General features: G+C 41.6%; 1 protein-coding gene across 2 annotated transcripts in view; it reads left to right on the top strand.

Moving 5' to 3' along the window:
* Positions 1–272: 272 nt before the first annotated feature.
* The window catches only part of LOC117471811 (protein unc-13 homolog C), a 108,129-nt gene continuing 95,802 nt past the window's right edge, over positions 273–12,599 (top strand). For both annotated transcript variants that reach the window (XM_034117045.1, XM_034117044.1), the window contains exons 1-2: positions 273–778; positions 6,950–11,401. In XM_034117045.1, coding sequence (XP_033972936.1) covers positions 7,147–11,401 — 4,255 coding nt within the window. In that variant the 5' untranslated portion in view covers positions 273–778; positions 6,950–7,146. The remainder of the gene's footprint in view (positions 779–6,949; positions 11,402–12,599) is intronic.

Here is a 12,599-nt window from a genome sequence, read left to right as displayed (position 1 = left end):
ACACACACACGCTCACACTATTTCATCCTCACTCCCCCTTTCCTCCTTTTCTTTTTGCTTCCCTCTCACTTAAGCTTTTCGCACAAGCCAGTGTGTGTGTTTGGGGGTATCTTGCGTTTTGTGTGTGTGTCTGTGGGCTCGATTCTCTCAGGCCGGCTCAGTGAGCACAGAAGTAGAGAGAGGGAGGGAGAGTGAGTGAGGGTGAGAGAGGGAGAGAGAGTTTTGTACGGGGGAGGGACAGACATCCTCCAGCCGGGGAGCAGAGCCTCAGTCTGAGCAGCCGACAGTCGCGCTGTCTGTCTCCCCATCAGCATCACCACCACCCGTCTGCACACAATTTTGGAGTAGACACCTCGTGCTGTGACACTGCCCTACGAGCATGGGTGTGTGACTGTGTGTGCGCGTGTGTGTTTGAGTCGTGGGGGAAATAAACCCAGCAGCCTGCGGCATTAAAGGGCAGCATCTTCGGTCCCCCATTACGCGAACAGGGGAGCACAGCAGAGGAACGAGCGGTTGGCACAGAAGGTGGCATGGAGGAGAGGTGTGTGTGTGTCTGTGCACGGAGGCAGGGCTGTGGGATGTGGTGTCTGACGGACGCGGAGAGATGCTGTGAGCTTTGGTATTAGCAGGCAGCTGCGCACCGAGCCGCTCTCCTCCCGCCCTCCCTCCTCAGCTGCTCTACTCGCACCGACCATTCGCTGAAATCGGGGAATCGGCTCCACACGGCTCGCTGTGCTCACTACCGCTGGCGTCCTGCACGGGGATTTGACACAACCAGGTATGTGCAGCCGCGGAGCCCATTTGGGCGCTGGATGCGTGTTTGCATGGCGGGGGAATCTTGACTGACTTCATCCTACATCTTCTTGTTGCTTCCCTCCCCTCCCTCTGTGGCCCTGTCAGCGGATTAATGAAACGTTATTTGAGAATGATGCGGTTAGATGGCATCATCTGTCGATGTATCTGGGGTGAAAAATACAAAAAAATTGAGGTGTTGAGATGTGTTTTAAACGTTTGGTTGTTTATTACCAAAAACAGATCTCATACCAACACTGTCAACGTCCCATTACTCTCATTCTAACCTTTCCTCATGTTGATATGCATAACGCTAAACATGAGCATGTGAGCAATGCTGTTGTTTCACACTGAGCAAATTATGCGATGAGACTGGTTCTCCTCATGCCGGCCAAAGAAAAGGTAATATTTTGATTTATGAGGCGAGACAATCTGTTGTGATGTTGGCTGGATTCCTAGGGCTGCAGGCAGATATTTCACTGTTGGGAAATACACCGGTTAGGAGAAGGGAGGCAGAATGTAGCTGAGGATGGGCGTGAGGGCAATATGATCTGAGGATGCACACACCCTCACATACTCATCCCCCACTGGTGTGCTTCGCTCTTCTCTCTGGGCAGCAAATGCATGCTTAAAAGCAATCATGCACGGAGGCATGCATGGCGCACATGTGTGTGCACGCTCTGCTGCACACACAGACTCATGGGCATGCACACACCCACATGTACACCAATCCACACTCCACCATAATCCATAATCATGTGTTCTGGAGACATGACGTAACACATCTCTCATCTGCATGCAGTTGGTTTGCAAAGAAAGATCCCTCAGCTTCACACAGAATGATGAGAGAATGTACAGCCCATCACCGCATGTAGTGTAATTGCTTGCAGCAAAATAACCTCAAATTGGCATACTTGAGCTTTAATCAGGAGAGGAGAGCAGATTGTACTATTGTGAGATATAGGTTAGCATGCCTCCAACTGACACTCATTTTTCATCAAAGTAGAGTGGTAGAGACTGTGGGACTGTGAGAAATGTAGTGTTTTAGAGTGCTCTGCTAATCAGAAGCATTAGGAAGAAGCGGGGGAAATGGGTCCCTGGACATTATGCAGGGATGGGGTAGCAGTGCATCAGAGCAGAGGGAGTGGGTGTGGCTGGGGTGCTCCCCTTTCTCTGGAGGTTTCTCTAGTCTGACTCACATACCTCAGGACAACAGGAATTCCCACTTTTTTTCATTTGTCAGAGTTGCAGGTAACTATTTTTCGGTTGCCTTTACAGTAGCTGTCCAGGCATATTTTACAACAGGTATTTTGAGTTTCAATGTTGCCTAGAGGCACATAACCTTTGAATTATTGAGCGTGGAATAATAGGTTTATATGGAGAAAACAAAAATATATATATGCACATTAATTTAACATGGCTTTTTGAATATATACCATGCTTGAAAACGTCATACTGTATGATGTAATACACACTAATAGCTACCTATTGTATGTACTGTATGTTCCACATACTACAGTGCTCTACAGTATATCTTGGTGGGCAGAGGGTGTGTCTTTGAGCACATGCTACTTAAATGAAGTATTTATATCTCATTCTATTAAAAACCCATATAGCGTTGCCCACTTATCTCTACATAGGTATTACAGAATGAGCTTTATCACACTAGATTTGCTTACATTACGCTACAAAGCATGGATGAACAATAGCGGAGATACTGTAGACTTAGATAACCCAACATGTGATCTGATTCTCACATGTGCTTGTCATGATGACTTAGAATAAATGGTTCCATTTAATCTGTTGCCAATTTGCTTGTTGGTCTTCTCTCAGCATGGGGTTGCAGTTCCTGTCAATTTTATAACACATTGAAGTAGGATAAGGTGATCCAGTTATCTGCCATCATTTTCACCGCCATTAAGCTGTAATGAGACGATACAGGCGATACATTGTGCGTATTATCAAGTAATTTGCGAACAAACTCCAGTTCTGGAAGAGGGTGGATACCTAATCTGTCTAACTTTAACACGCAGATGTCAGGGTGCTGGCTCTGTAAAGAGAGAGTAAACTCCCTAATTGTTAATGAACACTTATTAAACCCTAAAACTCTTTTGTTGTGATTTGTTCTGACATAGTGCAGCCACGGTGCTTTATATAAATAATGTTCCAGTCACTGTTACCATAAACAGTAACATATTCCAGATGCTGTCAGCCATGATTGGGGCTGTAGCTCAATTATATCACTGCATCACAATAATTGGCCAAATGAATCATTATTAGGTGTTTGTCTGGAGTGTTGTGTATTCCATAATGGTTGAGCCATTCAACAATATGGAGCCTAAAAAATATGTTTTGATTACACATCATCTAAAATGGGTAATCAATTTGACATATTGCCTAATATAAACCTAAAAGGTTAGTTAATATTATGCACAACACACTTCTATGCAGGCAAGATCCATTTGTATGTGTAATTATGAATTGAACCAGGAATGGAAAAACAAGTATTGATGACAAAATGAACAATGAACAAAACTTCTCCTTCTCTGCATTAGAGAGAACCTTTTTGCCGGTTCACCCCTCACATCTGAGCGCAAATGCACTCAAAGCAACACTAATCTGAAATTAACCACCCATGGACATTTTACTAATAGAATAATTAAAGTACTTTGAGATTTCTCAAGGAATGATTCATTTTGCCAATCAAGAAATAATATAATTAAAACATTTATTTTAGATTTAATAACTTTTACAATTCAAGTGTTCGTCCAGATCAGATGATATCAACACACTTCACGTACACACAATTTGTAATACCTTTCTTTTGTTACTATTAATAATGAATACGCCCTTATTTGTTATTTTCTGACAACACACCAAAGCAATTAGCTTGGCTTAAAGCCATCTTTTCCCCATGATCTGCTGAACCTGTGACATGGTGCATTCAATATTCGGTTAATACTTGTGCTTTGTCAAAACGGTTTTTCCTTTCCAACCACTTTTAAACCTTGAATTAAAAACTCAGTTGCACAGTGTAACCGTTTATTGAGTTTAATTAAAGTACTTCTGGTAGCCATATCAGAAGACAGCACTCTAACACTGACAGCCACAGAGGGAGAAGTCTTGAGCTGTGCATTAGCAGCACATTTCTGCAACTTAAAGATACTCTGCCTGTGCTCAGTCACCCAGAGACAACCTCCTCTGTTATCTGTGTATCACCTCTACGTCTGCAGAGGGCAACAAAAGTGTGTTTGATCGTAACAGAAAGGAAACCCAACATTGCCAACCCAAAAGCCCAGAGAGAAGTGCTTCATCTCAACTGACTGGCTAGCTTCAGAGCCGTGACCTCAACCACTTTCTTACAAAGGCAACACTCAAACCCGTCAGTTCTTCAGTATAAGACTGAAAGGAGACATAGATTGTGATGCCAAAGTTGAACTTTATGCATTATTAACACTCTTTGGCTATGAAAGGTTTGCAGTTGTTATCATCATCGACCACATTCCTGCATTTCTGTTGCAACCAACTTATTTAGTTTCTATAATATTATATAGGTATCTCCCAAATCTCCTTTATTATTTAGTGGTATATCCCTTTCAATTTTCAAGTCATTCTATTTTATATCAATCCATTACAATCCCACTCATTTTATTTCCGTCATGCCTACATTAAATTCTGTTCATTATATTGTGTTATTCAAGTGTGGAAATTATAACCATTTTCATTTATTATACACACACATTTGCAATTTACTTTAATGCTATAAGGAATCACTGAATGTGAAAATAACTAACTAATTTCAGATTGACTGATTATAAGTAAATCGTTTTTACCCCAAATTTGAATAAATGGTCATGACTGTATAATGTAAATGTTCCAGTCTTAGTTGATCATGAAACTGCTGTTGAAACTCTCCACATTGTTATTAATCAGCAAAGCAGTGGGAACCCGCACATTCATTTTCAAACAATTACTGTGGCTGATTAGGATTTGCTAAGGTTACAGATGGGTAGAGCTAAGCTAGGAGTTAAGTGATGTTGTAAAAAAAATCTATTGGATAATAACAGTTATACACTTTCTAATCATAACAGTTCCAATTAAACTAACCACAGTTGTGTCAATCAGTTTTAGTCTGTTCATGCCCCCACAGTCCAGAGAGGAGGTCTGATCCGTCAACATAAGTGGAAACACCTGTGTGGGTGTGTAGCGGCTTTACATATTTTGCAAAATGAATCATTTCTTGAGGATTCTTTTATTTGGATACCATACCATACCATTGACGAAACAATACATGCCTAATAGACATGTCTTATATACTTACCCTGGTTGAGGAAGTGAATAAGCCATCACTCTCCTACCCTAACAACATGTGCCCTTGAACAAGGCACTTAACCCTTGCAAGCTCACTGATTAACACAAGTTGACTCTGCCTGTGCTGCGACGCCCCTCAGTTTTGTGCATGCAGGTTTGAGATTCATATGCGAGCTAAACACGTTAGTGTAAGTTGTTGAGGCAATGTCAGAACACGTTTAAACAATATCTAATGTGATTTATTTGCGAGGAGGGGCAGTTTTGGGTCATGACCCAATGGTTGCAAAAAGGCTGCTCTTGGCTTTACGCCAGTCTACAAGATAGCTGAGTCATGACTTTCTCATAGCATAAATGTACTGTAGTCGTCTTTACCTCATTCTAAATTGCAATGCAGATTTTCTCTTAATTTCACAACTCAAGTCCATACTGACCAAATGTTCTAGGAATCAGTACTTTTCCATTAAATGACAGCTTAGGTTACAGTTCCTAACTAGCTGCATTGAGTTTACTCACCTACTAAGATTGGTACTATTGCACAAGACCTTCATCATTACATACAATGCAAAGTGTTTCCTGCACAAACATCCTTTCCCCATGCCCGCACCAAACCTTAAACTGTAAAGTTAACACATGGTGAAGCCCTTACATTCATTCAATCAACCATGAATCTGGCAGAAACACATCAATGCTGGCAACTATAGCCTTAAGCTCAATTTGCTAATGCCTGGTCCTTCTTCAGAGCCCAGCATTAAAAGTGAACTGTGATGCCATGTTTCACAGCTCATTTGAAGTGAGCATGTCTCTGTAGTCATGAGACTGTAGACACATCAAGCTCTACATGTATATCCCAAAACTAATGTGGAGCAGCTGTCAGATTCTCTGCACAACAACCATTCATTTCTACTCTGTTGGCCTGTTTTACTATAGAAAACACACACCTCTCAGCAACTCCAAGTTGTTAAAGGCCACATGGCGGGATTCTAGTCTCTAGTCCCTTTCCATGATACTAACATGACCATTTCATTTTCAGAAATACTATATAGTCTGATGCAAATATGCATTATGACAACTGAATGGTTCAGTTGCTGATACTTTCAAATCTAACTAAGTGAGACATTTAATGTATGACAACATAGGTCATTAACCTCATCATTTCAATTTGTGGAAACACTCTCATCATTACGATCAATAAATAGAAAATAGCAAATATACAGATTATGACTTGTGATCTTAAAATATGGTGTTGAAAATGACGAACAAGAGAAGATGCGTATTTAGGGTTCTCGCATTTTTCATTCATCAAGATATTTATTTGTGTTAAACACACTCCGACAAGAGTATTGTAGCACTGAAGCAATTACAAGTATTGGTTCTCCTGCTGTAGAAGCTGGATATATCAGTGTAGCCAGTGTCTATTGACCTTGACTGACAAATACAGTACACACATCGATACATGAATGCCAAGCAGTCATATACACATGCAATTGATTTCCCCCAACACCTCTACCCCGCCCACTTACAAGTACATACACACAACGCTTTAATTCTCTCTCTTTGTCTGCACATAGGTTACTGCGATGCTCTGTGGGATTTGTTTTAAAGCATTGTGCTAAACAATAAAGCAATTCAATCTTTACTGAGATTTGTTTAACATTTCAAATGAATGTTCCATGTTGTATGTAAATCATTGGTATCTTTGCACAATACATCTAAAGATTGTTAGATTAAACTGATTGTCTAATTTCCACAGTCTCTATATGTAAGTAACAACCCTGCCCGTGATATTTTAGAATCTGCAAGAAAATGTAAAGTTAATATTTGTTTTTTTGTTTTTTTTGTCTTACAGAGAGAGATGTACCATTTCGGGAAGAAGGCCACTGGATTAAAAAATATTGAGCTTCTACACGGACTGTGGTTTTAGTGACTGTGAGCTGGAATCCCATTGTCAATCACAGGTTGATCGTGCTTGGCTCATCTACGCTGTATTCTCAGCCAAATTCTCCTTCCACTTGATGATACAAATAGTCCACAGTATTGCCATCCATGGTTTCTGCCCTAATAAATACTATATCATCCTACATTAAAAAGATTTGCAAAGGAATGTTTACAAAGAAATTGGCAAACCCAATAAAGAAGAAAGAGAGAAGTGAAAATAAAGAGCCCAAATTGACCACTGATTTGCAAGCGCACAATCTAACTCTCTCTACCACACTGAAGACTACCGTTAAAAAGATTTCCAAATGCTCTTCGGCACGTAACATATCGCTTGAAGAAGACGACGGAAAAAACGATTGCTCATCACTGTCACCCACTTTCAGCTATCGAGTAGCTATAGCAAATGGACTCCCGAAAAACTCTCTCTTTTTGAATAATAATGAAAGTATCTTTTCTGAGGTTCTTTCAATTGATAGTAATTACTCTGACTCCTTGAGTGAGACAAAACTTGTAAGGAGACTGGATGAGCAAAAATCACACACTATGCCAGTAAGACGAAACAGGAAGAGCCTCATCAGTTTGGCTCCCTCTGATGGCAGCTCTGAGGGCGAGCGAGTGGAACGCTCAAGTCTACACACACTTAGGCTTGGTGCTCTACGCAAGTTAAGAAAATGGAAAAAGAGTCAGGAATGTGTCTCCTCCGACTCCGAGGTGAGCAATTGGAGGAAAACCTTGGGCATCCGGAGCAAGTCCTTGGACCGTGCTGGACGGCAGCAAAAGAGCTCAACCCTGGAGCCTGGCTCCTCCTCCACAGGTTGCATTAGTCAGACCCAGGATGTCATGGAAATGATCTTTAAGGAGCTTCAGGGGATCAGCCAGATAGAGACAGAGCTGTCCGAGCTACGCGGCCATGTAAATGCCCTAAAAAGCTCCATTGATGAGATATCCAGCAGTGTGGAAGTAGTTCAAAGTGAGATTGAGCAGCTTCGCACAGGATTTGTCCAATCTAGAAGGGAAACACGTGATATTCATGACTACATAAAACAAATTAGCCACCAGGCCAATAATTCAACCTTGCGGTTCATTAATGTTCCCGAAGAAAGGGCAGAGAAAACAGAGAGTGTAATATACAAAATACTGAAAGACAAAATGGGTTTCGTTGATGCCCTTAAAACAATAAAAATTGAGCTTGCTCATAGGTTAGGGCAACAGAGAGAATGTTCTAATGCAAAACCCCGCCCAATTATTGTTATTTTTGCAACAACCCAAGAAAGAGATGTGGTCTTAAAAAAGTGCTATAAACTCAAAGGAACAGGTATTATAGTCTCTACAGATAGCTTAACTCAAGATGGAAAGGAGAGAAAAGACAAAGCAATGTCTTCCTCACAAACCTATGAAAGCATGGATATAAAAGTCTCAGGGAAGGACAAAGTAGTGGAGAGCGATGACTGGGATTCAATGGACAGTGATAAAGAATTAGATGAATTAAGCAGAAATAAATATGCAATGGTGGTTTCAAAGCCTGTTCACAAGAGCAAATCAGAGAAGAGGCGTTCCCATGACCATAGCCGGTCAGGAGAGGAAGCCGGCTACTCAGGCACTGTTCACTATGCTGATGACGCCTACTATGACCCAGACAAGCATGCAAAGGCTTACTACTCTGATTTGACCCCAGGTTGGCTTTCCCAGAGTGACTACTCCACCCCAAAACTCAGCCGCTCTGAGTCTGACTGCTCAAAGCTTTGCCAGTCGTACTCCGAGGACTTTTCAGAAAGTCAGTATTTTACACGGGCAAATGGCGGCTCACTGCTGTCCTCTTCCGATCAGGAACTGTGGCAGAGGAAACAAGAAGACATGTCCACCTCCTGGTATGCTAGCGAGACTCAGCCGCTCGGCCATGATAATCAAACATATGAACACAATGAGATTGAGACTACAGAAACTATTGACAGTGGGGTGAGCAATGGACTTGTCTGCATGTCAGGAGACAGAAGCCACTACAGTGGCTCCCAGGTCTCTCTTCAAGGTGACCTATCACCCTGGAAAGACTGGCATCATCTCGAGCAGGGTGCTGACTCTGGTTTGGAAGCTTCTATAGAGGTCAGCAGTCCCTTTGACCCATCAACCATCCCCGGTTTTCCAGAAAACATCACTAAATGTCAGGAGGTTGATTTACAATTTGAAGGAGAAGAGGAATTCATGATGCTTGACAGAGACTCTCTACCACCTATAACCACACACATTATTCCTCCCGTCACAGAACGGGAGACTGTCATCAAGACATCTGCCCGGCAGTCTAAAGAAGAATATAAGATTAGTGCAAAAGAAAACACTAAAGTATCATCTAAAGATACCCCTAAAGCTGCTGCTAAGTCTACACATAAACAGACTAAATTGGCTCCTAAAGAAGAAACCACCAAAATATTGCCTAAGGAAGTCTCAAAGGTTTCTGCTACTAAAGTTTCATCTAAAGGGACCTCTAAAGCAACTCCTAAAGATGTATCTAAAGAGGTACAGAAATCAGCAGTTAAAGAACCCTCTCAAGCCCTTCCTAAAGAACGTACAAAAGTAACACCTAAAGATACAACAAAGCCCACTGTTAAAGAAGTTTCTAAAGTGACATCAAAGATAACTTCTAATGAGCCTACCAAAGTCACTCCTAAAACTACCCCGAAAGTTAGCCCGATAGTGACTCCAAAAGAAAGTCCAAGAGAGTCACCGAAAGAGAGCCCGAAAATAACTCCATTTGTGAGCCCTATTTCAACCCCTAAAGAGTCCCCTAAAGAATCCCCTAAGGAGTCTCCTAAAGTGTTTGCAAAAGATCTACCACAAGTTGCACCTAAAGAAGGTCTGAAAGTTGTTGCTAAAGAGGTTACCAAAGAAGCTGCACAACTACCCCCAAAAGAGACCCCAAAAGAGATAACTAAAATAGCATCTAAGGAGACTGGTAAAGTACCCACTAAAGAGGTTTCTAAGATTCCACCTAAAGAAGTTTCTAAGATTCCACCTCAAGAAGTTTCTAAGATTCCACCTCAAGAAGTTTCTAAGATGCCACCTAAAGAAGTTTCTAAGATTCCACCTAAAGAAGTTTCTAAGATTTCACCTCAAGAAGTTTCTAAGATTCCACCTAAAGAAGTTTCTAAGATTCCACCTCAAGAAGTTTCTAAGATTCCACCTCAAGAAGCCCCAAAGGTAGCACCTCAAGAGAGTCCCAAGGTGCTACCCAATGAGATCCCAAAAGCAGTCCCATCAGAAGCCCCTAAAGTTGCACCCAAAGTAGTATCTAAAGATGCCCCTAAAGAAACCCCCAAAGTAGTTCCGAAGGATAAATTCCCTGAACTGGATGTCAATCATAGCTTTCACCAGTCTCAGAATAAATCTTCAACTATGTACCGCAGTCAGAGTGAGATTCGAACAGAGAAAGTTGAGGAGGTCCCCAAGTCTTGGAGTAGTAGGCTCAGCATAGATCTCACTGAGAAGTCCTTTGGTTTTGGCTTTGGCTCTACACTGCAGAGAGCTAAGTCAGCTCTGGAGGTTGTTTTGAAGTCTGCCCCTCCCACTCCTAATCCTGCTCCTCCAGAGGCGCCCACCAGCTCATCATTTATGGGCCGTTTTCGCACCCTGTCCACCTCTGGTGTTAGTAACCCTTCTACTGCAACAGACTCAGATGCCTACAAAGAGCCTGTCTTTAACAAGGCAGAGGATAAGAAAGCAGGTTCAGACCCAGAAGCTGTGGAACAACCAGTGGACAATGAGACCCACTATGTTGAAGTGATGGAGCAGGTACTAGCCAACTTGGAGAACAGAACTAATGCTGATGAGACAGATGAGACAGATGAAGCTGTGCAGGAGTGTGAGACTTCTCAGGACTATGATGTGTCTGATGACGTTGATGCCTCTCAAGATGATGATGCCTTTGAGGACTTAGAGGCCTCTCAAGATATTGAAGCCACAGATAACTATGAGACAAGTAAAGAGGCATGTGTTCTGGAGTATGATTGCAATTTGGATGAAGAGTACAATGAAGACTATGAAACCCACCTCACAGAGGACACAGCTGAATATGACGCAATGGTGGAATATGTAGACGTAGAAGATCCTGATGACAATGATGTGACAGAGGAGATGGAAGAGGGCGATGAGGAGTTAGAAGAGGTAGAGGAGATAACAGAGGAGGTAGCTGAGGTGTCTGAAAAAGTGGATCAAAAAGAGGATGAAAACAAAAATATTTCAGAGGAGAAGTCTACAGAGAAGTCAACAGAGGCCCCATCCAAGAAACGTATCCGACCAACATTCAAGGAGGCCGCACTGAGGGCTTACAGGAAACAGATGGCTGAACTTGAGCAGCAGATCCTGGCAGGAGGTATGTCTCTTAATTATTTTGTGTTTGTCTCATTGTTACTATTTGTATAATGTTTTACTACTGTTTAATAAGGAATTACATTAGCAATACAGGTACAACTGTAACAGTAAGTAGTCATCAAAACGAGACAGTTGTGACTTAAATAACTATATCAGTGGTTTGGAATCACAGCACTTTAACTACAAATTGTGAATACTTTGTAGTTTGCAGTACTTCACAAAGATTGCCGACTGTTTGGTAGGTGTATTCATGTTTGCACTCGTGAGTTTTTCAGCAACATGAATGTACAAAGTCATGTTTTACACTGAAAAGATACAGCAATAGACTCTTAAATGTCATATGTTGGAGGATCCTTTAAAAGTTTAATTTCTCTCCTAAAGACGTACGGCCCGTCCACACGGCTGCGTGCGTTGCTTCAACGGAGACGCTTCCCATTCACTTTGAATGGGGTGACGTCACGCTTTGCCGAACTGCATTGTGGTTCCGTCGTGTCGCTTTGCCTCCGTTGCTCGCTTCGAAAGTTGAGAAAAGTTAAACTTTTCAAGCGTCGACGGAAGCGCCAGCCAATCAAATCATATGCCAGTACAAGCTCTAGCCAATCAAACCGCGTGCTTGTGTGTCCAGGGCGGGAGATTAATGTGATTGGTTGTTGGTCGCACGCCAGACACGCCCACCGGCAAGCTTCAACGCATGCTGCCGTGTGGATGTACCGTTAACACCTGAATTCTGACCTAAGAATGCCTATGAAAAGGAAAATGACATTAGAATTATTTGGAAAATGTAGGTAACTAATCTCAAGTACACATGTTTTTTTAACCCTTAGATGCACGAGTGACTGGACCCTACACTCTTCCATAAGTGGGTCTAAAAGGACCCGTATTAGAATAATATGTGTTTTTATGCAATTTTTGTCATTTTGGTTAAGAAAAATGTCTTGTATAATATTTAGTATTATATTTTGGTTCACACTAGAAATATTTTATATTTAATTTTTCACTATTTATCATTTTAGAAATGTCTTCTACATTTTGAAAAAAAACGTTTTCCCATAGGATTCCATAGAAAATGCATGCGGGTCATTTTTGACCCACTTATGGAAGCTTGGGGTACTAATACAAAAACTACAATTTCTTAAAATGTAAATTAAAAATGTGAATGGCATGATATCCAAAACATGTTTTTTGCGGAATAGCTGGAA

Source organism: Trematomus bernacchii, unplaced genomic scaffold (genome assembly GCF_902827165.1).
Source record: "Trematomus bernacchii unplaced genomic scaffold, fTreBer1.1, whole genome shotgun sequence".
NCBI classification, from domain to species: Eukaryota; Metazoa; Chordata; class Actinopteri; order Perciformes; family Nototheniidae; genus Trematomus; species Trematomus bernacchii.
Note: the sequence above shows the minus strand (reverse complement) of the source record. Positions and strands in the feature narration are given on the sequence as shown.